A 27,330-nucleotide genomic window follows, 5' to 3' on the forward strand; every position below is an offset into this window, starting at 1 on the left:
ATTACTGGGAAATAGGGTGGCTGCTTCTACTGAAACCAATCTGGCACTTTCGTTAGGCAACAGGTGTCCCTGCTGCCTGATTAGTTTTACAATTACTTATCATAAAGATTCTGGGGATCAGTGTTCCATGTTCATGATTATGTTTTAGGGCCTGATCCTGTGCAGATCTGTCACATTAGCGTTGGTCCAGGTGTAGTGAACAAGGGCAGCTGCAGGGAACCAGTTCTGGCACTCTGAACCTTAGCTGAATGGCCTCACAAGAACCATGAGTCTTATTCTACTATCTATGGTGCAGATTGGGTCCACCACACTCCCTTCTGTCCCTGTGTGTACCCTGCCTGCTCCCGTCTTGCTGTCTTCTCTCATATGAATGGTGGGAGACAGCAAGTGCAAAGCTTCGTGTGCTTGCGAACTTGAGCCCTTCATTGTGACATGCTCCCTCTGAAAAGCTTCCATTTCTTAGCTTATACTGGCCGGAACGATTCTGCTGCTTTTGTTAAAGTAGCACGACACCGCTTTGCGTAGCCTCTCTGAAAGCGGAGATGCCTTGCTTCTGAAAAGGAAGGTGCAAAGTCTGTTTGAAAACATTTCACTCCAGGTTGTGCCTACTAGCCACCGGCATAGGATGGAGACTGGGTGAAAGGCACACCAGCTCAGTAAAAGCACTGGGGGTTCAGAAAGGACAATGCCTTCTGGAGCTCCCTTCTGTGCAGTGAGGAAAATGCCTGCTCTACTATATCTTAGGTGGGTGCTACATGCATTGTCCTCCATGGCTAGCCAGCTCCAATGGCATGTGCTGAAAGACAAGCAGGGCTGGGCTTCCTCCCCATCCATTTTGGGTTGGCTAATAACCTCAGGGCTGCTATCAGATACCATTCTCTGTGCTCAAGAGAACACACGACTGCAGGTGTGGCTGGACCCTTTTGGGCAATGGAGCAAGAAGGGAGAAGGTCCCTTGCGCGCACACATCCATTGGCAGCTGTGCAAGGGCCATCAGCAACCTAACCTGATTGTTTTCCCTCTGATTGTTAAGCCAATGTCAAAGCAGGTTGGACCCAAGCTTACAAACTTCTACAGACATTGCCAGTATCACAAAGAACATCACTTTTTCTGAGTGATAGCCATCTCTAGCAGCAGAATAATCACTCTCATTAAAAAACAAAGAAAAAAAACCACTTAACTTCAAACACATTTCATAGTTTATGCTGATAGGAAGTGCTTCTGAGCTTGTGAACTTTGACTGGTGGGCAGAACAAAAAGCCGACCTTAATGTAAGTTAAAAATTTATCTAAAATCATATAATTTCATCTATAATCTATGGTATTTTCTGCTGATGAGGCGCCCACTGTTTATTTAACTCAACACAGTACATAACCTGAGTTAGATGTTAGAAATAATTAGCAGTAAAAATCCAATACATTCACTTTAAAATATTAACAACAGACAATTTTGTTCTTGAGTGTATTCAGCATTAACATCATCTTAGTCTTAAACACAGAATAAGACATTTTCTCAATTGCTCTGATCTTCTGATGTGAACTTTTATTTTTAGATTTCAGCAAAATTGCTGCAAGAGAGTTTTTCATTTCATATCCTGTGCTTTCATGAAGGGAGAGGCTATAGAAATAAGCCTGTGACTAACAAAAACAATTTCCTATTTTAGGCCAATCAAAGGTGGAATAAAGATATCACGACTGACCTCTTTATTCTTTTCAAGAATAAGCTGTTTATTAAATAGTACCCAGTACATACAATACAGAGAATGGTAAGTTTTAACTATTAGAAAAAGGAAATAGAACATGCAATAATCACTAGTGGCTAAGATTTTCAATAGTGACTAGTGAGTGATTTTTGGTGCCTCAATTAATTGAGTACCCAACGTGAAAGACTTTGAAGGAGCCTGATTCTCAAAAAGTGCTGAGCTCTCCTCTATTTCCTGTTTCTCACTGGACTACCAACCTGTCCCAGTCTTAAACTCTCACAGAAAATGTGCTATTGTTTTAAAGATAGTATGTGAGATGACTAACAAAACCTAGGGGAGATTGTTAAAATGAAGTGATTTTTACTTACTCTGTGCATTATGTTTTTTCATATATAAAAAAATCAAACAGATGCTTTCAGTCAGTATAACCTTTAATTTAATTTAATTTAATTTAATTTAATTTAAGCGAACCAGTAAGAACCAATGTCTCCATGGTTGATATGCTGCACTGAATATACACAAGAGATGTGTCTTTGGAGTCCTTAGAGCTTTAAAGCTGGAATATACAGAAAATAAGGTGTAACTATCACATAGCTAAACAGTTACAACTATAGTGGCAAGGTAGCACCACATCAGTTAAGGTTGAGACTTTAACAGCTGTTTTTTTCTGAAGTGCTTTGATATCCACATGCATAGTCAGATTGCCTTGAAATTTGCTGTCTGTCATCAGGATGTGGAATTGGGTCTAAATTTGGGGTCTTTTAAGCAAGGGTTTTCAGAATTTACCCCCTCGTACCCGCCAAAAAAAACAACCCCAAAACAAACCTGTCATGACACCAACATTTTATAAGTCTTATAACTTATTTTGTTCATGCCTGGGGCTGAGTGTGGGGCTGTTTCTTCCCAAACCGATTTATAACCCCCTCAGCTTTGACCTGAGCTAGTCTCTGGCAATATTTTAAAACTTATTCAGGACAAAAGTTGGCTCTCCAGTTTGGTTTAAGCCAACTTGATGTGCCAGAGAAAATCATTTGTGTGTGTGTGTGTACGCAGCAGAACTGGAACTCTGTAGCAAGCCCGAATGTTTGCAGGCAGCCTGCTGTCAGAATAACCAGGTGACTCCTGGTGATGTGCTGTGGCCATTGAAGCTGAGCCATGCCATGTACTGAGAATGTGAGTCCTTCCCTTGGTAGCTTTCTGAGAATGTGCTGTGCACATTAGTTCCTTCCTAGCTGAAGCAGAGGGTTATTGGAAAATTTGCAGCTGGTGCTTCAAAGAACTCTAAAATTCACAGGCATACTCAGATTGTTTTGAAAATTGCCGTACCTCGTCAGGGTCAGCAAGTAGAATTAGTGGTGTAAGTTTGGAGTCATTTGTCTAGGGTGCCTCAGATATGGCACGCCCCAGATACTGCTTTTAATATTCAAATTACACTAAATCCCGTTTGCATAAGGAGACTGTCTTGAAAACTGCCCTAGGATAAAGGCTGAATTTAGAACAGGCTTCGCGAACACTAAGCTAGTGATGAGGGAGATATAAAAATTTATATAAACTAGACTAGACTCGATTACTTCACCTATTCCGGATAAACCACCGAAGTCCTTCCAGATGGTAACACCTATTCAGCCTTGTCAGAGGAATGCCCTCCAGGCCATCATCATCAGTTAGCCCTGATAGATATGTGTGCCACCAGACTGAGAGAACTCCGCAGGACAATGGTGCAGTACAGAAGACAGAGGGTGCAAATGCTGTGGGAATGCCAATGCAGATGTGGAGTTCTGATGGGCACTGAGAATATGCAAATTTTACAGAGGGATGAAGCTGTTTTATATTCCCGTTTTCTTGACATACCTAATGGAATGCTGGCCTCTGGAAGTGACAGTGGCAGCCATTTTAGCAGCCCAAAAACTTTCATACATTCATAGATTTTAGAGCCAAGAGATGTCTGTGTCCCCACGTCAGATTTGGTTTAGTCCGCATGCCCAAAGCCAACTCCAGGCGGGCAGAGATAAAGTGTGGGTTGACAGGTGCAGTGAAGGAGACATTACCTTAACTCTTGAGTTCCTATTTTTCAAATTTGTTTTACTATAATGCTTTATTTCCTTTTTGCAGAGGTTTTAAGTATTGGTGCATTTCACATTCTGTAAGGTGCCAGGCACTGATACTCAACCTGAACACTGCATCAACAAAGTTTTGGGCAGTGAATATAGTTTGTTACCATCAGTTAGGGTTGTTTTCTCTCTCTCCTTTATTGTTTTCATCATTCTCTTGTGGTCTAGGGTTAGATAATCATAAGAGGAATATTGTTTTATATACTTAAACTACGAATTGTTGTATCTTTCCCCATCCTCTGGATTATCAGAGTAACACATCAGGGTGAAAGGAGGCCAATTGGCTTACTTACCAGTCTAATGAATAACTGACCTGTTCTCCTGAAACTTAAATTAATGGTAGCCCTATTTTGTGGTAATAAATGACCAAACAAAATTTGTTTTTTGTTTGCATGAGAAATCAGTTCAAAATAAGTTCTCTTCTGTTTTTTACAAAAGCTCTTTTGTACAAATTCAGAATTATCCCTAAAATGGGCCTTGACTAAAATTCCTCTTAATTTGGATGTAAAAGGAGAAATGTCTTGTTGCATTTACCCATTTTTATGTTTGTAGTGCTCAGCACACATGAAATGGATTGCTTCTGGGGAGATAATATCTGCTTTGTTCCTTTTTAAGTCTGTGAAAAATGTCTTCCTGGTTAATAGGGTGATTCTGTATGCTTCAGGCAATAAATGTGATTGTTTGTCATACTCTGCCCAAGATAATGACAATAAGGCAAAGTTCCGCATAATTTCTGCTCTTCCATATCCAGGAACATTCAGAACACGATATACAGATGGTGCTTACATAAAGGATAACATTAGCTGTTAAATTAGTTAATGGGAGGGAAAAATGTTTAACAATATGCCACTGATATAAAAGAAACAGAGAAATTACAAAAAACTTCTGTCAGTTTAATTCCAAATGCTAATGTAGACCATTTTATCCAGATGGGATTGCTTACTGGCCTACACATCTAGAATCCCTCCAGCAACAGGTTCAAACTCTGCAGTATTGATTCAGTCTTCATCCTTATTTGAGGTTCACACATCTCTGGGAGCTTTTGAATGAAACCTTAAAAAAACGAGGTCCAGTATTGTCCAAAAGCAAAGTCCAGCTCTGCATATATTTTCATGGCCTGTGTTTTCAGAGGTGCTCAGCACTCATGACTGGTTTAAATCAGTAGAAGGTGACAAAATCAGACCATTAAAGGTCCATCAGACTTTTTGTAAGAGTAGATGGGAGGCCTAGATGATATGGATCAAATAGTTCCACTACCCACACAGGAGCACTGTGCTCTGTGTTCATTTGCCACCCTCTACCACAGAGATAGTTGTGTGTCATGGGTGTTGTATATAATTTGGGAAGCATTTTGGGATCTTTCAGGATGAATGTGTAATATGTAAATTATTTCTCTGTACACATTACCTGTACTAGGTTTTTTACATCCCTATAACCCTGCATTACCTTTTTTACATCCCTATAACCCTGCGTTACATTTTTATAAAATGAGCAATAGGGGGAAAGTGAGGGCAACCACACTTTCCTAGGAACCCAGGATTGTGAATAATAGTTTTATAGGCAGATTTCATATGCAATACACAGTACTTGTGTGACTTTTATTACTGAAGTTGTATGCAGTGTTGTTGTAGGCATGTCAGCCCCAGGATATTAGAGAGAGAAGGTGGGTGAGGTAATATATTTTATTGTACCGACTTCTGTTTGTGAGAGAGCTTGTCTCCAATAAAAGATATTACCTCACTCACCTTGTCTCTCTTATTACTGAATGTGGTTAGAGAGTAGGTGAGAGTGAATGAAAACAACACAGATGTACATACAAGCAAAGATGCCTTGAAGCAGCCTAAATCTTTCCACAACTAATCCAGATTACCTGCTTTGACCAGCAAAGCTGCACATATACCCTTATATTATGACTGCTTCCATTGGCGGAATTGATATTCTAAATGGCCTGCCTCTCTTTTCTGGATTTTTTTCTCCATACTGGCTAGGCTAATGCAGATAGCAGTCAAAAGCAAATAACTTTTAAAGATGGAAATTGATGAGCCAGCAGATCGATTAATTCTTTCACAGACTTCCGGCTTCTGATACACTTAAAGAACTTCTTGTTTGTTTGTTTGTATACTATTAGCTACATGTTCTTTGAAATCCATTAGCCCTTCTGATTTTCTTCTTATGCATAGCCTGCTGTAGTTTATGCTCCATTTTATTTGTTTCAGTAGGGTTAGAATTTCCAAATTCTGTTTGGTTTGAATAACCTCTTGAGCCTTGCCGTTTAGCCGCACTGGTGTAATTTTTGTCGTCTTGTTTCTCTTTTCGTGCAGAAGTATGCATGTCTTCTGATACGTTATTATGGTTTCAGGTAGCATCCATGCTAAATATGATGATGAGAAGCAGTAAAATGGCACAGGAAGAGTGGCATGTATATCCGATGGACAATATGCACAGTACAAGTTGAGATGAGCAATCCATGTTTTTCACATGGATTGGAATCTGATTGACAAATCATGCACTCTGTATTTTACACAAACTTTTTCTTATAAGCAATCGGGCACTTTTGCACCAGGCAAAAAGTGAATGAACCATGCACTTATGATTGGTATAAGAAGCTGAACTATGTATTTCTTCACTTTCAATAGTTTTTTGTTAGCTTTAAAGTCCTAACACTATTGTAATAGATTGCTGTAGAATTATGTTTATAAATAATTATATTTTAAAGATCTGTCCATAAATTAAGATTTCCCTAGTTATTTTAACGTAATCTGATACATATTATTATTTATACTGTGAAATATTCAGAAATGGCTCTGGAAGTGATATATGTTGAGCCTCTAGGCTTACACCATATCTACACTACAAAATTATGTCGACCTAACTTACATCAGCATACAGTCACCCCAGTTATTAAATTAATTGTGTGTGTGCACACTTGCCTGCTTGTGTTGGTTGTGTGCATCCTAACTAGGAGAGCTTGTATCAATTGTATTGTCAGTGTGGGGCACTGTGGGATGGCTCCTGAAAGCCAATAACAGTCGACATAAGCAATGGTGTGTCTATACTGACACTGTCAACCTAATTAAAGCAACCATAGCTATATACCGGTCAGAGAGGTGGTGTTACTACATCAGCGTAGAGAGACACTTAGTTCTGCAGGAGCCACAATCAAGTGAAGACACCTGCACAGCTAAGTAGACACAAGGCAGCTTACGTTGACCTTACCCTGTAGTGTACACCTCAGAAACACCATGGTTACTTCTATGGGCTTAGAAAAACAGAAGTAGTAACTGCTATGGAATTTAGGAACACTAAGGAAGTCATGCCAAAGTGTAGGTGCTTCTTAAGATCTGTGGTGGACTCTGGAGCTTAGAAGTGCTACAGCATTAGGAGTGGGCTATTCCTAAGAACATTATTAGTTGTATGGAAGCCAGAATGTAGTTCAACCAGAGCTTAGCCATCTTAAAGACATGATGCAAGATGCACTTATTTTGTTTAGCACTTGATTGACTTTGACTTTGCAAATGGTATATCCACATTGTTAAATCTTGGCAACTCAGCACAAAGCTGCCATAGCATTAGGCATTAATGTAGTTAGTAAATGCATGAACTAACAGAAATAATGAAAAGGTGCCATCTTTGGGGATGTGCTGAAGAGTGTGTTCACCATGATTCGTTTAATATTGAACTGCACAGAATAAGCTATTTAAATGCTGTCAGTTATTACACTTCGACTTCTTCAAAAATAATATTCTTGTGGCATATTACAGAGAGAAACCATGCTACTCTATTATTCATTTGACCTTTAAGATTTTTTTTAAAATATTCTTTCCTAGGAATGAAAAGGTTTAATCACAAAGGATAATCTTCAAGAGCACTTTATTAAACCTGATAGCTGACTAATGGAACCTTGAGCAATTAATAAAAAAATCTGATAATTGAACATTCAGCAAGGGATTGTTTCACTGGAAGAATGTACATATTAAAAATATTTTTAAAACTGTTTTAGATCTACAGTTCTACAAATACGTTTGCATTAGACATTTTTCTTCCTTAGCTTACACCCACACTATGAGATCATTTCAGCATGAAGAATGACACATTACTTAGGACTCTCCAGAGCCATCGGAATCACACAAATACTGAAAACTCTACCTGCCCACATGGCTTCTTAGCTGAAAAATGTTTGTGGTATAGGGCAGACTGGATGTCGCACTATTTTATAACCTCTTCATTTTCATGACAGATTCTTGCGCAAGCTATCAGACCTCTTGTTACAGCATTCCAATTAAAAAAAAATGGCTCAAAAAAAAGTGTATTTTGTAAAGAGAAGATCCTTCACTTTATAGAGAAAACTAGATAGGTCTTTCCTGTATTTCCTTGGTATATTAGATGTTTTCAGTCCACCCTCCATAGGTATTGTTCAGATATCTCCTCAGGAATTGAGATAACCCATTACATGCCTTTGCTACAGACTATATTAACTGATGTGATGGACTCAGCCACCTTTACTCCTAATAAGACAAGTAAATGTCAATGAAATTACTGTTCGTTATTTTCTTAAGCAAGAGAGGGTAAGAGTTTGCAACTATATTTTATTGTAAATATCCACTCAAGATTGGTTTCTTGTTTGATTTTTGTTTTGTTTTTTACTGAAACACATTCTCGTATGGCTAAATTCTTCTTTCAAGTTCAGCCCAAGTTATCCTGTTAGGTTCTTTTCTCCACAATTCAGCTTTAATGACAATGTTGAAAAAGTAATCGCAAAAATCTTAGTTCTCTTGATGTCATAAGAATAACTGACATCTCCAGGTTCAGCAAACTCAGTCACTAATTTGCTCACTTCCTTGCATCCAAATCAGTGATTTTCTTTCTTATTTTTTTAGATGGGATTTTTCCACAAATTCTGCAGTCCTTCACACTTGAAGCATACAAGTCTGACTCCTTTCTGCTCTTTTCATTTGGATTTCAGTAAGTCTTCCCATTCAACTGAGTGCTCTGCGCTTTTAGGAATTGTTGGAAATATTGATTGCATTTTATTGCGAAATTCTTTCATCTAAAAGGGAGGGTTAAAAAAAATAAAATTAGTCAGCAGTTTTTGCAGAGGAAACAAATCAAGGCAGATAAACCTTGCAACCTTGAGTTACTCAACAAAATCTGGTTGCCTGAGGTGAGGAAAAGAGAACGAGACCCCGAAAACAATTAAAATCTAAGACTTTCCACCTGTGGACATTTTCTCAATTAACCAGTCAGAAAACAAACATATCTAAGGACAACCCCCTTGGCTCATAACTCTACAAGACTATCCAGGCTGTCTCCTGTATACCATTTGCTTCCAACTGATTCACTACACACACGTATTATAACTGAGAATTTTTTCTTGGAGGAGGAAAGGAAATTACTTGAATGGCAGGAGTACAGATTTTGACTGTAGTGTATATTCCTCCAAAAGAAAGAGAGAGAAAAAAAAAAAAGAGATCAAGAACATTTTAAAAGGGAGTAAGACACACTTACTTTGTGTTACTTTAATGGAAGCCTGGTAGTTTGTAAATATGAATCAGGGATTCTAAAAAGTGGATACAAAATCCCTCAACTATATTACATAACTTAATTCTGTTTGCTCCTATGTGATACAACAGGAAGCCTGGTTTTGATACTTTTTAAGGGGAGCATAAAATAGTGCACAGCAGTAGCAAGGAAAAATGAGATCTGAAATCTCTGTCTACAGAGTCAAGCTTCAGTGGATAAGAATGTCTGCTGCAAGGTTAAAATATAACCTGGTATTGTACATTGCATATGTGATGGGGCATCTTCCCCACATTGGCCAGTAAGGGATTAATACTGCCCTAGGAAGTAAGAAGAGCCGCAGGGCAGAGCAGAGTCAGTAGCTTGAGGAGGGAGGATTGTGTCTGGAGTAGGCCGCAACTCTGTAGTGCCTTGGACAGAGCAGTGCAGGCAGGAGATGGTCACAATAGGGTTACAACAAATACAGATTTGATTATATTTATCGTTATTTTTATATGCTGTCACAGTGCGCATCACCATCTCCAGGGTTAGTCTAGTTCAGTGGTTTTCAATCTGTGGTCTACAGACTATGTCTAAGGGGTCCGCCAAAGGTTGTCATTACCATAGAAAAGTGGTTTTCAACTTTTGTTCCATGGATCCCTGGGAGGTCCACAGTCTAAGATTTCTAAAGGGGTCCGCACTGCCACTTGAAATATTTTAGGGGTCCTCCAATGAAAAAACTTTGAAAACCACTAGTGTAATTTAGTCGCAATGTCTTATTTCTTTAAAGAAGACTTCTCTCTGTAGAAAATGTATTTTTATATAGCCCTTTTCATCCGAAACTGGTTTACATAGAGCACCATTGAAGTACAGCCACATTTGGGAAGAAAGAGAACCAATGCAAATCCTGCTGAAAAACAGGGGAAAGGGTGGTTTGAAGGGAATGTTTTAGCCTACTTTTACTTTTAGGAAGTGCCAGGGGATCTATAATGTCCCCATAGAGAAGACAGGACCTTGGTACTCAAGGACAACAAGCTGCATGCAAATTCAATTTATCTACCTCTTAAGAGTAAAGGGCTGAATCAGTCCTGCGGGGCTGCAAACTCTGGTTCCAGGGAGCCTAGATATTTAAAATGTAATGCTTCTTAGACCTCTGGCCCATCCCCTCTAATATAAAAAGGCATTATATGTGTTAAAAGGTAACAATAAAAAAAATTACAAATACTTCTGGGTATTTCTTAATTAAATTCTTCAGTGAAAGTGAAATTCTGACAGAGACTCTACAGTTCCTTATACCAATGTTGCTGGAATGTGGCCAAAATATAGGTCAGACCAGAAATGAGAAACAAGATATTTTTAAAGAAATAATAGTTTTTTAGAGATGCCATAATTCAAAAAAATTCAATGCAAGAAAGCATGTTAGGACCGCATTTGAGAAAAAAAATTCCCTATGCGCTGCTGCTGAAGTGAAAAATATTGTATGAAGAAGTAAGAAGAAAACTGAGTTATATTAACCTCTGTGAGAGATGTTTAAACACAAAACTATTTCCCCATCCACTTCATTTCTTACTGCCCTCACTTCATATCAAATGGCCAGATCTTTCTAAGCACTGCCGATGAACGGGAGAGTTAATCAATTTTAAGAATATTGCCTACAAGTGTCAGAACTGGCATAAGGGACAACCCAAATTATGTGAAACATGCTGACAATTAAATGCAAGTATTTGCAGCAGGAAATGCCCATAAGAGCTGTGGCTCAGCTGTTTTCTTATCCTGTAATTCAGTCGCCCCATTACTCTGGTCTGTGCAAACTGTTCTATGTACTTTAGGTTTACTTCAAATCATTACTTGCTAACCAGTCAATCAACACCATCCATTCTCAACTCTGAAACACTCTTGCTCTAAGTAAACTGGTATTTAAAAAAATAGATAATGGGTCATATCTTCCATTTGTGTAAATTGTTGTAGCTCAACTGGTGTCAATGAAGAGAGGACATTTTACACCAGGAGAGGATCTGGCTCACTGTTTCTCAGCTACACCTCTACACTCAGTTTTCATTTTATTTATTTATTTATTTTTACTGACCAAAATTTTAATGCTGAACTCATAAGCTCTCACCCTCAATTACTAAATGGATGTGATACATAAAAATTTCATAGAAAAACTAAAAGCATAAAAGCTCCAGAAAGAAAGTGGTTTGGGGGGGAGCATCCAATAAAACATAATGTTTCCCTACTAACAGCTATCTCATTACAGCTCCAAGACCAAATCACTAATCCCACAATGCACCAGACAATCTTGTCTGGGCTGGAAAAATTACTAAAGGCTTATTCTGACAAAAATGTATTTATCCAGAAAGCATTAAACTTCTCACGGTGGCTGTGGTTTTAAGAATGTTCCATTTCTTTATCTCCTCTCAGAATGTTAATTTGTTTTCTGCAGATAAAAGGAACTCATTTCCTGGGAAAGCAATTCTTTCCTCACACCTGAACATAAAATTTGGAATATTCAACATCTTTTTCTTGCCTTTAAGGCCCATCATAAATCTGGTGTGATTCTCATGTCTCATCTAGATTATCATATTACTTTGCCAGTGATGCCAGACTCAATGTCCCATTTGTTCTCTCCTTTCACTGCGGCATCTATGCCGTTTTCCGTGCCACCCCATATGCATATAATTCTCTCCTCATCCCATTTCACAAAATCATCAGTCTCTCTACTTTCAAATCCCTTCTATAAACTCACTTGTTTTGTGAGGCCATTGGTGGTGATGATGATAAATTACAACTCCACATTAATTTCTCCTGAGAGTTTACCACTGCATCTTGTCTTCTCCATATTATCTTTTGGACTGTCAGTCCTTCAAAGCAAGAATTGTCTAGAGTATTCTGTGTCTGGTACACTGCCCAGCCTTTTGTTGGCACTTAAGAAATAATAAATAATATATAATATCATTACAGCATTTCTAAACAGTGTCATCTTGCTTGAAGTACAACTTTTATTGGGACGTTATATCTGTGTTACTCACAAGATGGTATAGTACATTGTTTCTTATACCATCCTCATCACTGTACTATCTGAGCACCCTTTCAGTAGTGCATTAAACAACGTGCCTAATGTGTGTCACGGGTGGTTTGTTTTCTCTCCTTCCTGTAGAGAAAACGCTGTGTGTGGTGTAGTTTTGTTTTGGGGTTCTTTCTCATAAGGTACTTCCCCTTGTCCCCACCATTCACCACTGATGGCCATGCATAATGCTCTCTTCTCCCATTTCCATTTCTGTGCTTCCTTCTATGCTGGTATGCCCTTCATAAACTTATCCACCAAGCACTTCTCACCCTGCATTCAAATCTCCCCATAAAACTCACTTCTGCCATGTTCCCTATAAGACCTGAGAGAGCTTAAAAAACAAACCCCTCTGACATAAAGGAACCAAGATGTGCATATCATATACTTGTAAACTTTATCCCTTCTCTTCCAATACCAGTATTTGTCCACCTATGACCCTTATTTGTCTGAATTTAGGTTGTAAGCTCTTCTGGTCAGACTGTCACAAGGTGGCTGTCCCCTTTAAATGAAGCAGGTCCAGTTATTCTGTACTAGAATAGGTACTCTTAGTTTGATCAATTAAGAAGACAGGGCAGCCCCTGCAGCTATAAAGAGCCAGGTTGTCAGAAAGGAAGGGGGAAACAGGATCAGTGGGAAATTCTCTGGGAGAGGCTGCCAGAGTGTTTTGGGAGGGGAGGCAGAAGGAACTTGCTGGGGGGAAAAAAAAAGATTCCAGAGAGAGAGACCTGGGAGCCAGGTCTCAGTTAAAAGAGCACAGGAGAATCCTGCAATGGGTCCTGAAGTAGGAGTGACTACGAAAGGCAAAGGAGAAAAGTGCCTGGGATCCAAGGGTTGGTTGAGGAACTTTTTTTTTTTTTTTTTTTTGGGGGGGGGGGGGGGGGGAAAGAGGTCCTGCTATGTCTGGAAACTAAAATTGTGCCTGGAAAGAGACTTGCTGTGGCAATGGGTCCTTCAACAAACCCGCACCTTACAGGAATCATGAGCCGGATTCTCTGGTCTTGTCTTGCTGTGCTTGGCACAAGACTCAGTTCAGTCCCCAAAGTAACTGACAGCAGCCTCAGAGCTGCTCTAATTTGCATCTAGCTGGGGCTGTTGAACAGTTGGGGATTGCTGCTGTGCTCTGGCCATGACCTCTTTGTCAGCCATACCCCTGTGTTCTGGCCTACATGGTATATAGCCAGCTCTGTAATAACTGGTGATTCCCCTATGCTGGGGAAATGTTCAGGGGGCGGGTCAGTCCAACTTTACAGCCCCTTTGTACCATTCATGTCAGATTCAAGAACTGGGCTACATATCTTTACTTGCCCGTTTGAGGTGACTAGTGCACTTCTTAGTTTATATCTAACCCCTGTTCTTCTCATTTAGAAGTCACTGCTTTTCAAGTGGACCCTCATCTAACAAAGCCTTTCTTATGAACCCAAATTAGGCAGTGATCTTTTTTACCCATCACATTCCCACAATACAAACCAATAGTCTAGAACCATAATTAATTTAATAATAAAAGCTAACGTGCAATGTACTGAGTTATGCAATGTTTTGAAATGGGTTCAATTGCAGTAATACCTTCAATTAAGTCTAGTAAATTGAACATCAATAGAATGTATTGTACATTTCTCTGCTAGCTTCACTATCACAGGCCCCTCTCTAACATACTTTTTCTACGCCTCTCCATACATGGTCAAATTGTACCACATTCCCTGATTTAACATCCTAGTATGCTTAATTCCTGGAGGCAGCTGTCTGAAGTGAATTTCACTCAATTGCACTTTTTTTTTTTTTTTTAATCATCGATAATGCAAAACCTGATGCTGTTTTTTCTTGCCAAATAAACTGCAGTGACTGTTCCACCTCTAACTGTCAGGCTTCTTTTTAAAAGGGTCTCTTCTACCTTACTGCATTAAATAATCTCTAATAGCTACAGATTACTGTTATTTTTTTTATCTTCACCTAATGATCCCACCTCAGGTAGAAAAGTACAGAGACCTAAAAGCATCTTCCACTTCATAATGTCTTTTTAATGTACATCGTTGACAGAATGTCACACAAAAATTGGGATTGCACTATTACAGAGAGCACTTATGGGTCCGTTCATATTAAAATGAATGGAAAGAGAGTAGAGGTGGAGAATCTATATGAATCCTAGAATGAAAGTTTTTCAAAGGAATGTTCTTTTTAATGTTTGACATTTATAATAGGCGACCCAGATTCTGAGGGTTATTAGTTTTCTATTTTAGTACTTGTGTCAGTAAAAATTGCTTACATTAGCTTCCATGTCAAACGAGGTTAGATACTCTGAAATGGAGTAGAGACTGGCAGCAGAATACAGTATGCATACATCTGATATTCTAATCAGCCTTACTCAATTTTATATGACATATAGATGAGAGAGGTTGCCCTGTACTGAATTCAGAGGCTTTGGATTTGTTAAGAGCATCACAGAGGGATGTTTTCTTACTGCCTTTTCCCAAATCTCAAAATGATTGTTATCATACCAGTTAGCAAATGCAGGTCCTGGTGAGCATACAGAAATAGTGAGTGATTCTTAGAAAATGGCAAGCATGCAGCCCTTCCAAATATTCTGGACAGCCTACTAGCTCAAGGTAATTCTCTGATTCTCTAGGTAAAGTGAAACACTCATTGTGGGTGACCTTATGCCAATGTGCAAAATGACCTCTAAAATGAGCATAAAAAAATGCCATTTTTCAAAATCTCAGATCTCACACTGGATTGGAAAAGTACCATAAATATTCCCTAATTATTCAAAAATTATAGGCATAAGAAAATAACATCCAAAAGGTCAGTCCAGGCAGCACATCATACTTTATCTCAATTACTTTACACTGTCGTAGGATTGTTCATTACTCTGTCTTCTGGATCTTGTATTCTAGGCTTACGCAGAGAAGCAGAGGGAATTCTAACATTTAGGTGGTTATAATGCCATACTATGCACCGATCCTGCAAAGCCTTGCATGGGTGCTTAACTTTATGCAATATGAGTAGTCTCACTGAAATCAATGGAAGTACTCACAATGCATAAAGATGAACACCAGTGTTTCCAGAATCTCAGCCGTATTGTGTACAAAATCGTGATATATATTTCACATATTTACAAAGGGGGAAAAGCTATTTCTTTTGTAAAGGGGATCCCAGTGAAAATGAAGCTGTCCTGGCTTAAAAAAAGGGTACCATCTCCTCAAAGCCACTCTTTCTTTAGGCCTGGCAAAATTCAATTTTATTTTTTCTTGTAATTTTGATGGATAATATCAATGCTTATTTTAAGCATTTTTTAAAAGATTTTTGTCTATTTACATTTTCACAGCTGTTGGAAGTTAATGGGGGGAATGTCAGAAAATTATTTAATGACAGAAGACATCGATATTCAAAAAGTTAAAGCTTTATAAACTATTAAAACACTAATTGTCAACATCACATGTCAAAATATACTAAGTAAATATCCTTAAATCATATCTGTTCATTCAAGGCTAATTCAGAAGTCTAAATCACTGGATTTTGACTCTAATGAATCCTCAAGCAGCATTTTTTTTACTTTGCCTATCTGTAAATTTAGATGATTATCAATTAAATATTTAGTTGGTTTGTGTGTATACCGAAAAATCAATGCTTACTGATGTTTACCGATAAAAATCTACCCTTTCCAAGCATTTCTAGATTCTATCCAAGATAGATAAAAATCGATGATTTAAAAACCATGGATTTTTTAAAATTGAAATTAGATACTGATTTATCTTTTAAACATAAACCTATTTAAAATTACATCTGTAATTTGCAACATATGTTTAGGCCTAAATTTATAATCTATTAAAATCACTTAAATTAAATACAAAAAATATCAAGCAGTACATGTTTGCTGCCCCAAGTTTTAAAGAATGTCAAACCACTTAACTGGTAGAAGTCGCTGACAAACACCTGCATAGAGTTTGATGCACTAACACAGCCTCTTTTGCAAGTGCAGACAGAATATTTTCTTCATTTCAGTTTATTCAACTAGTTCGGTTTAATGAATAGAACATTAAAAAGTTAAGAAACCAACTGGCAGTTGAAAAAGCAGAAAAGCTGGTTTTCCTCTACCAAACGATGTATAAAAGCTAGGGATGAAATGATGTGATCAGCTAATTCTAAAATTTTGAAGGACATTGTGACCAGAAACCATCAATTTAATTCATTAACTACAAATAGTACTTCCTTTGTTTAATACATCCCTTTTAAATCCAAAACATATTTTGATAAACATTTTTTCTTATGTATCCAGCACATCTAAAGTAGATTTTATTTTTTTAAATTGTAAATGCTGTTTTTGTGCATTTTTATTGAATTTGAATTACTATCCCAATAAAGTTTGACACAAATTACAAGTAAAAAAAATTGTCTAGTAAATAAAAAGTGCATCATTCACCATTTTCAAACATAAAAAATATAAAAAAATTAAAATCTGAATAAATATAAGTTAAGCTATATAACTACTTAAATAAATATGTACAGATATAATGTATCCTCTTGGTTAGCAAAAAGAAGTACCAAATTTAGTGCAAAGGTTATATTTAGATGCAAATCAATATGGTTTAATGATTACCAATCAATGAGAATCAACCTTTCTTTAGGAAAATAACTGAAAAGTATAAATGCAGAATAAGCTTAAAATTGATTATTTCCTGCTTGCTGATTTAAATGATTTAAAACAGTGATTTAAATTACTCCAATTTAAATCAATCCACCCTGCTTCTTTCTCAGATTACACTGATACACTGCAGACAGCTGGGTGGTCACAGGCTCCTAGCTCTCCTTTTTCCAGCTGGTATATCACATTAACAGATACAAATACATAAAGACTCTTCTAATGTTACTTTTCCATGTAAACAATTGCTGTAGTTGCCACAGGATATTATGCAACTGCAAAGGAAAGAGTCCATGCAATTTTGAATGGGAGGGTAGATGACATATACCACAACACATTTTTAAAAGCCTTGCTTTGTCTGGATGAATTTTTGCAGGTATATTATTTAACGCCTTGTAGCAGCATTGGTGGCTTTAGTCTGGATGTTTGTATTTACATATCTACAGACACAGGAAGGCCTCTATTAAAAGATATGAGTTAGAGAATGTAGTCATGCTTCTTTACATTTGTAGCAAAGTACGATTTTGGAGATTTTGAATCAAAAGAGAGATCAGAGATCTAACTCTGAGCAATGCCAAAAGAGAGCAATTTCTTTCTTTTCTTTTTTTAAGTGTAAATATATAAAATTGTAATTGGTTTATAAAGTTATTCTTTTCTCAGGTTCAGAGATATCAAAGAAAAGTTCATCTTCATTTTGTCTGAAACAAAAAGTGGCAGAGACTTAAATCTGGAAGGCACATATTATTGCCTTGAAGCAAAAAAAATTTTGCAACAGCAAAATGTCAGTCTGTCTGCACCAATCTGACTTCTGTTGAAGTCAAGGGCAAAACTCCCATTGATTTAAGGAGTGCTGAATTAGGCAGCAAAAGGAATTTTATTTCAAAAGTTGTGAGGGTTACAGCTTAATATGTCATGAGGCTTGTATGCCATAGCTGAGAAGTTGAATGACATACCTTTCACTTCACTGACAAGATACATATTGCTGTAGAACTTTACTCCATTTTGTATAAGCAATTTCCACTCTATTGTGTTCTCTCACAAATGGAGCCTAATTTTCCATTATGGCTGTCTTAAGAGTATATCCAAATGCTGAACGACCAAATTTGAAAATTAGCTCATGGTGTCAATATTAGTCACTGTTATTGAATCTCGCTGGATTCCTTATAATATTGATAGGTCTTAATTTAATAATCAAATAAAACAATCTAAATATACAGACATATAAAACATATTGGTTAATGGACCCAACCTTGGGATGAGAGTCACACAATTGTATAGCCTTGACTGCTGCAACTTGGTCTTAAATGAAAAATGTGCAAAAAGTCACATGTAGCCAGACAGCTCCCCAAAAGGCTCATAGGACTAGTTTATTCTCTATTTATATACAATTTATACTTGGGAAATCTACATGTGAAATTCACTCCTGTGCACTCAGTCAGCACAAGGCATCTGCACCACTTAAGTCCCGTTTTCCCACTTCAGTGGTGGATAAGCCCTGTGCTGACCCTCTACAAAAAGGTGAATTTCACCCAATAGGTCCATTTGAACCAGTAATAAATAAATATATATACCGTGGATGTGTGAAGACTTGTCACTTTCAGTTACATGACAGAGCAATTGGGGATCTTTCACCACAGAAGTGGAAGATAAGCATACTGTTCCCATGTTCAATTCAGAGGACAACAGGATCCTATGGAACTAAGCTTTAGCGTGTATGATATTTTGCATATTTCAGATACACCTTTTTGGTAATACAAGTATGTATCTGAGAAGGCAAGATCAGACCTAAGGCCCAACTCCTAAACCAAGCAACTGGCCCGAGTACCTGAATGTGGAGCTGCTCCACAGAGACTACTTTACATGCACAGCTGATTGCTATTTTGTACTACCCCTTTTGTCTGCAGTCTGTTGGTAAGCAGCTAGAAATCTCTTCCAAGGACATTATGGTCATAAAATTCCTTAAGAGACTTAATCTCAGAATGTAATCATATCAACATACCTCCCCTTTGCTTACAGTTGCTTCTGCTGGCAATGGCAGAGATAACATCCTCAATAAAATCAATCGGAATAGGATTCAGACCTCATTCCTTCAGCAAACATTCTGTTGTGCTTTATTATTTGGAAGATGTATGGGGAAAGTTTATGGGCCATTTTTTACTTCTTGAGAGCAGTTCGAGCAATAGATATATGAAAACGACAAGGCCTCTCAACATAAATTCTAACCAGGCAGCTTAAGTATTGTAGCAAAACCCTGAGTGTAAAAAGAAAGATGATGAACTGCTAAACTATATCAATAAACCTACCTTATTTTTTATAATTATATAAAGTAATAGTATAAAGATTAAACAAATTGCTTTATGTTAAGAAAACCAGATCAGAGAAAAAGTGGGAAGATTTTGAATTATATTATACGATGATGAAATAGCAAAAAAAAAAAAAAAAAAAAAAAAAAAGTTAAAGAATAGTCATTTATGTGTTTGTATACTTCCTCCAGAAATATGATCAGAGAAAAGGAATGGTACCAATTTAACCTCAGTGAGGATTCAAACAAAACTAAAAAAAGATTGAATGATTCTAAGTAATTCACTGCTTTGATAACCACAACTGCTCACTTATCAAATACCATCAAAATTCAGCCCTTATTGTAAGATGTGCTTGGTTCAGATCTAACCGTTTAGATCGTGCCATTTAATCTATATCTATACTATGAGCTAGGGGTATGATTCCCCTGGTCGTGTACACATACTCATGGGAGCTCTCAGTGAACTACCCTGCATATAAATAGCAGCGTGGCTGTATCTGCTGCCACTACTCATGCTGCTGTGGCTATGCTGCTATTTCTACTGGTGGTAGTTCTCAGCAAGCCAGCCCGAGTATGAAGAGGGGAATCACACCCCAGCTCGTAGTGTAGATATAGCTTTATGAATGCCCAAGGACTGCTTTCTTTGAGATTGTCTGTATTTATTTCCTTTTTTAAGTTTATCCATATTTAATGCTACTTTATATTTCTATGTACTTTTCAATGAGATCTTCTAGAATTAAACCAAACATCTGACCTGTAAAGAGGGAAAAAATTATTACTATTTTACAGATGGAGATACAGAGGTTAAATCACCTATTCAAGGCCACACAGCAAATCTGTGGAAGTGCCCTCACTAACAAACATGGCATGGATGTATTTTGTGTTTTAATTATTTTAGCTGTATGTAAACAGCTATACAGTGGTTTTGTACTCTTAACATTTTCTAAAGGTTAAGATAAATGAAAAACAGAATATTGTGTTAGTTTGTCATCTTTGAGACAACTTCTAATTAATAACTACATTAGTCACGAACTACCTTGTGATTCACCCCAGAATTTTCCCTGATTCCCATATAACAGATGTGTAAGCAACAAGAAATAAAAAAGACACCACAAATATCTTTCATGAATCATCCTTGTCTTTCTCCTAGGAGAAAGAGAACATATCTATTTCTGAGGTGCTAAAAAACTGATTTATTGAAGGCAACACAAGCAAAAGGACTTTTATGACTCATTTTATCTTGCCTGCTAATTGTTGCACATTTCAGCTTTATAAATGCTGGGGGCATTGTTCTGGTTTTAGAAGAAGAATCATAATCCACTGTTGGTAGAAAATAGGCATTCAAAGGTATGTTTTGATAGTTGCCACAAATGCTACAGTCGCACCTTTAATTAAAACAAAAATATATTGCTTATTACCTCTAATTTAAAATATGTGACCACAACTTAACCATAACTGCCAGAAAACTGCTAAACTATTACACATTTTTTCAAGTGTTTTGTGCAGTTGACATATTGGAGCTATTATAATTATAAGGGAATTAGAATTAAAGATAGCAGAAAAGTTGTCATCATCACATGATATGTTCACTTAGAATAATTGATTTGTGATGGTGCTTAGAATTAGTTTACAATTACATAGAAAAAAAATGTTCTTTGCTCCATATGCTGACTCAAGATACAAAGACTTGTGTGACAGAGCTCTCTTTTGATGTAATAATCTCTGCTAGAGTATAATGATTCTATTCAATTATCACCATATGAATATTTCTGGTTAAGTATTTATGTCAAGTACAGTATAAGAGAAAATTTAAATGGGACAGCCTGGCAGTCTGCCACATAGAAGTCAGACTTCGTGATTCAAGCAAGCTTTTCAGGGCAGCAGGAGCAAGAAGAATGGAGTAAGTAGCATGCCTGGATGGAAGAATGGGTCCAGGAGGACCTCTTCAAATTGTGAGGAAATTATTTCCTCTACTAAATTAGTTCCTGTCTATACCAGCTTTTAAACAGAGCATGAGGCTATGTGGTGCACATGATGCTATACAGACATGTAAGAAAATAGGTTTCTGTTCCCAAATGCTCATAATTTAAACAGACAAAGGAGAGGAAAGCAAAATAACTGGTCAGATAAGTTTGTCAGGTCAAGACAGTTTTAACAAATCAGCTTAGGTTTTTAACTTTTTTTATTAGTATACTATAAAAGAAAGTTATTCACACTGTACAGTAACAATGGTTCTTTGAGATGTCTCCCCCTATGGGTGCTCCACTGTAGGTTCCACATATATGCATCCCTGCACTTCTGATCAGAGATCTATGGTAGCAGTTTCTGTTCAGCCCGCACATGCACTCTCCCCTCATTGTGCTCTCCCTCAAGGCTAATTAGCGCTTCGTGGGTGAACCACCCTCAGTTCCTTCTCTACTGCAGAGTCCCTAGCAAGAACTCCAAAGTAGAGGGCAGGAGGGCGGGTTGTGGAGTACCCATAGGAATAGACATCTCGAAGAACCATCATTACTGCACAAGGTGAGTAACTTTCTCATCTTCGAGTGGTGTCTCTATGGGTACTCTACCGTAGGTCACTCCTGAGCAATATTCCCAAAGGAAGGTTGGGGTTTTGGAGTCAATAGCATTGTGGCGCCAAAGACAGCGGCAGAAGCAGAGTTACTATAATTGCATAGTGTTCTGCAAAAGCATAAGCAGATGTCAAAGTCACTGCTTTGCAGAGTTCCAATAGGGACATTCTTGAGGAAGGCGATTGAGGAAGAAACCGACCTCATGGAGTGCGTGCAGATTCCATAAGGAGGTCCATAGCGTGAACATGATAGCAGTGCTTTATACAGTTCGAGACCCATTTGGAGAGTTTCTGGGTCAATACTACTGTGCCTTTAGATCGTTCCGCAATGGAAAGGAAAAGTTTAGAAGATTTCATAAAGGTTTTCATCCTGTCCAGGTAAAAGGCAAGAGCTCTCCTAATGTCTAGCATGTGCAGTCTGGCCTCCCTGTTATCATGATGAGGCTTAGGGTAAAAGGCTGGCAGGTGAATCAGTTGGTCCATGTGAAAAGACAAAGTCACCTTGGGGATAAATTTTGGGTGGGGTTGAAGAGTGACCTTGTCTTTGAAGAATATCATAAGGGAGTGTGCACCATTAGTGTCACTATTTCCCCTATTCTCCTTGCCTAAGTGATGGCTACCAGAAATGCTGTTTTCACTGACAGGTATGTGAGCGAGCAAGCGGCAATAGGTTCAAAGGGTAGTCTAGATTTAGGTCCCAAGTTGGAGTCGGATGTCTAGGCTGGGGAAGGAGGTTCACTATGCCCTTGAGGAATCTTTTTGTAGTTGGGTGAGAGAAAACTGTATCCCTCTACTTGTTAGTGAGTTGCTATGGCTGCTAGGTGTAATTTAAGCAAACAGGGATAGGCCTGACCTCTTAAATCCAGCACCATGAGGAGGGTAGAAGATACCAGAGTAATTTATCTGGAATTGCACCAAACCTGAAACTCAGTCCACTTTCGCAGGTGTGACAGGTAGCCGATTTTCTACTGTGTAAAAGCACTTCCTGTACCTCTGTGGAGCAGGAGCTCTCTATATGTTGGAACCATGAAAGAACCAAACCTTGAGCCAGAATATCCACAAGTTGGGATGGAGAATGTGTCCTTCGTTCTGTGAGAGGAGATAAGCAGTGGTTTGAAGAGAGAGTGGTGGACATGTTGCAAGTTGTGACAGGTACAGGTACAATATCTGTCTCAGCCAAGTGTGGACAATCAGTACGACATATTTGCTTTTTCCCTTTTTATTTTAAACAGGACTTTCAGCAGTAGATGGAACGTGAGGAGGGTATATAGAAAGCCCTTGTCTCATGGAAGGAGAGCGTCCCCCAGGGAGTGTTGTCCAAGGCCACGCTGTAGCAATAGCGTGGGCATTTCTTGTTCAGGTAAGCAACTAACAAGTCTATCATCAGGGTGGTGTGGTCTCCTCTTCTTGCTCAATCTCCTGCTGTTCGGAGATTTCCTCAGTAGGCTCTAGATGTAGATGCAGAGGCAGAGCATCTCCCAGATTCCCAGTGGTTGACACTGGATGCTCAGGAGGCATGGTGCCTATATGCCATCCATGGATCCCACTAATTCCACCAGGGAGGTGGAAAGGGCATGAGTGGCAGAGCACATGGCTGGTCATCCCATGGGGATTGAGATCCAGAGTGAAAAAGTGCCTGGGAAGGTCCAGATTGAAGGTGGGAAGGAGCATAATGTGCGTGGGAGAGAGCTTCCTCCTGGTCACTGTCAGAGTCTCTGCTGGACATTGGAGGCAAATGGCTCAGTATTGGTGGTGATTCTAGGGTTTGAGATGTGCCCAGCACCAGGGCCCTGATACTGAGTAAAGGGGACGCTGAGGTTTCCAATATCACCAGGTCCTAGAAAATCTGAACTGTGGTTGTTGGTACCGAGGCAATCAGCAACGCTGGCTGAGAGGAGAGGTCTGACGAGGCTTGTTAAACTGTCACTGGTACCGAGGGCTTCCGTATTGGTGTTGACTTCCTGGAGGTGGTACAGCCCACATTTCTATCAATGATAGGCAGTACCATTGTCTCAGCACTTGTGCTCTGAGGGACTTTAGGCTTATTCCCATTGTCCACACCGGATGACCCAAGCAACGTGTGGGTACTGTGTTTGTGAGCTGTCAGTACCATCGATACTGAAGTGACTGAACGCGCCGGGATTCTCCTCTGGCCGGTTTGGGACTCACTGTGAGGGCTTGTGGTTCTCTGTTTGGAGGTCTTTCACAGGGAGCCAGAGTGTTTCTTCCTGGGTTCACCCTCTTTGGAGGTGGAAGGCTGCAATGATGGATCTCGTCACCAAGGAGACTCAGAACCCAGGTCAGCCGCAGGTTTCAGGGCTCCCTCCATCAGAAGTAGTTTGAGCTTCAGTTCCCAGTTTCTCCAAGATCTGGTTTTTAGTGACTGGCAAAAAGTACACTTTTGGGGAATGTGGCCCTCCCCAAGGCTATGGACACAACAGGAATGTTGGTCTGTTGCAGGTATGGTCCCCTTACAGGTCCTTCTTAAACCCAGAGGAGCTGGGCATGCCCCTTACCAGGGGCAATCCCCCATAGGGGGAATAAAAAATATAAAGTAAAAACTTTTATTTTCAATCAAAAAGATTTTTTTTTATAGGAGAAGTAGGGGAAAGAAAAGCAATGAAACCCTATTAGCTAAGAAAAATATGCAAACGAAAACACTAATAATTACTAAGATAAGGAATTTCTACAGAGCTGAAGTAACTGCAAACTAACTGCTAGCCAGGGGCAATTGAGAAGGAACTGAGGGTGGTTTGCTCACATAGTGCTAATTGGACTCATGGCAGAGCACATGTGTGGGAGGAACAGACACTGCTACCAAAGATCTCCAATCAGAAGCGCAGGGATGCATATACACCTACAGTGGAGCACCCATAGGGACACTACTTGAAGGTTAGTTTAATTGAATGCTTATAATATGAGGTAATGCCAAAGAAATAAATCTGTGGAATTTGGCCCTATTCTGTAAGGTACTAAGTTTGTTTAAAATTTCCAACTGTTTACTATGAACAGTAAGTCGTCATAGTAATGATAAAGTATCCTGACAGCAGGCCAAATTTTACCCTCACTAGTTACCTGGATAAAATTCCCATTGTCTTTAATGGCATTTAACCCAGTGTAGCCAAGAACAGAACTGAGCCCAGAACCCTTTTAAATAAATTTTAAACATTTACATGATTTTTAGTTAGGAAACTAGTTTAAAAAAAAATCAGTTATTCCCCACCAAGGATATCTAATTATGTCACCCAGGTTTATAGACATGGAAAGAAGTAGATTAAGATTCCAGCTAAGTACTTAACGCATGAGAGTTTAATGGAAATATTCATGTGCTTAAAGTTAAGAACACTGCTTAAGAGCTTTGCTGAATCAGGAATAGTCTAAGGTACTACACTGGCTTACTCCCCAGATTCCTTAGTTAGCTTGAACTGACAAATAAGCATAATACATATCAAAGTTAATTTTAAATATAGATTTGGAATATGGCTTAGGAACAATAAAAAAGTGTGTGCTGTGGGTGAACTAGATGCAGAAGTGGAGAACACAGCAATTTATTGAACTGGGTGGGAAATGATTTTCCTATCCCATGAAAATATTTGGAATTTTAAAAAAAATTCTGTATTGAATCATGCTGGAAAAAATCAGTAAAACTTCTGCAAACTAAAAGATTCCTCAGTTCAGGACAATCAAAACATTTCATCTCAATAATTTCAAAATGTTTAGTTTCAATTTTGACTATTTTTACTATAAATTTAATTAAAGTCATTTAGAACTGAAAAATGACTTTTCATTTAGAAAATGTCAAAATGGGATGTTTTGACGATTTCGAAACCTTTTTTCCCCCATTAAAATTTTTGAAACAGGAGGAAATTCATTGAAACTGAGCCTTTCCTGTGAAAAGTTTAGATTTTGACAAACCAGCATTTTCCAACCAAAAAACAAACAACCCCCAAAAAAAACTTCATCTAAAAATTCCTGATGAAATCTACAGGAATGCTGTGTGCTGACTTTTATGAGCATGAAAGTAGAGGGAAATTAAATTGTTTTAAGAAGAAATACAGTTTTTTCTCTGCACTATTCTGCAAAATATTTATCTAATCATGAGAGAGAAGATCTTTGGTTGCAATGCTTTTGCACCTAGGGCCTGATGCAAAGCCCACTGAAGTCAATGAAAACACTCCCATCAACTTCAGTGGGCTTCATAAAAGGCTCTTAGAGAGCTTTTATAAGACTAAGATATATTTTTATTGAAAAATGTAATAAAAATATTCAGATCGTGATTAGCCAAACTCCAGCTAGCTGAAACTTGGTTATCCAAAAGTTTGATACGTCCCCTACAGTTTGAATGTGGCTCCAGCACTATGGAAGTTTTAGGGTCTGTGAGACTGGAGCACCACATGACTATGCTGCTCAATGGGTGTTCATTACCTCAGCTTAGCGGAGCTCCTAATTGCTGCAAGAGTGGTGCTTCAGAACTGATCCTGCCTTTAGGAAACCATCCAGGCCCTCTATGATTGGGGAACTAGTTAAGCAGGATTTGAAGTCTGTTCTCAAGGGTCTCTGGACCTTACGTGCAGACTTCAGCTTGGCTGGCCAGCTCCTCCAATCATCCTAGGTTTCATGTATCGCTGGAGAATTTTAGATAAACAGGACTAGAGTGTACTTTAAAATATTTTCCTAAATGTGTGTGGGAAGCAAATAAAATAAGTGATGCTAACAATAAGTGACATCAGAATAATTTGTGCAAGTGACTCAGTAGAAAAAGATATCTGTCAACTCTCCTTCGGGTATAGAAAATGCAGACAGATTGCTTTTCTTTATAACAAAATCAGAACATAAAAAATCACCAAGCCAAATCCTCATTCACCCAATGACTTAACTAAGGAAAAAAGTTGGCTGGAACTTAGGAATACTTGCTGAGTGCTGCACTTCTGCACTGCATTACAGTGACAGGTTTAGAGCTACACTGATGGTGGAGAAAAGACGTAGTTAAAGACAGTGGATACTGGCTGCTGACAAAGGACAGAGCTATAACCTTCTGTAAACCTGACGCATATCGTGCGACTGGGACCAGGAAATAAAGTTCTGTCTCTTACCAACACTCCTGCCATCACACACTTATTACAAAAGCAACGGGAACAAAGAACAACAGCCTGTGAAGTCAATTCTACAATAAAGCTATTTAGGAGCAGGAGGTCAGTGGTTTTCTGAGCCTGCAAAATCATTAAGGCCAATAAAAAATTAAATCACCCAAGGATGTTGGTGCATATTCCATGGTTCCTGAAATAGCATGATCAGCCCCTTTAATAGCTTGGGGGGGGGGGGGGGAGGTGAAGGGCAGTGTGGGGAGGATAGGGAGTAGTCAACCTTGCCCCAGAAAGAAGCCCAGCATACAGGTGCTTAGAATCAGTTGATATAGCTGATCAGTACCTCATGATTGGCTCACACTCAGC

The 27,330-nt window shown here is 38.6% G+C and overlaps 1 protein-coding gene across 3 annotated transcripts in view; it reads right to left on the bottom strand.

Annotated features, from left to right (window-relative positions):
* Nucleotides 1-7,666: 7,666 nt before the first annotated feature.
* Nucleotides 7,667-27,330, bottom strand: part of TMEM242 (transmembrane protein 242) — a 39,134-nt gene continuing 19,470 nt past the window's right edge. For 2 of the 3 annotated variants that reach the window (XM_067542476.1, XM_067542475.1), the window contains one exon: nucleotides 7,667-8,860. In XM_067542476.1, the coding sequence (XP_067398577.1) occupies nucleotides 8,762-8,860 (99 nt within the window). In that variant the 3' untranslated portion in view covers nucleotides 7,667-8,761. Of the gene's footprint in view, nucleotides 8,861-12,055; nucleotides 12,234-27,330 lie in introns of all 3 variants that reach the window. The other variant, XR_010918668.1, reaches the window with a different exon arrangement.

The sequence above is a fragment of the Emydura macquarii genome, unplaced genomic scaffold (assembly GCF_026122565.2).
Source record: "Emydura macquarii macquarii isolate MOO-44397 ecotype Brisbane River unplaced genomic scaffold, CSIRO-AGI_Emac_v2 contig_705, whole genome shotgun sequence".
NCBI lineage: Eukaryota > Metazoa > Chordata > Testudines > Chelidae > Emydura > Emydura macquarii.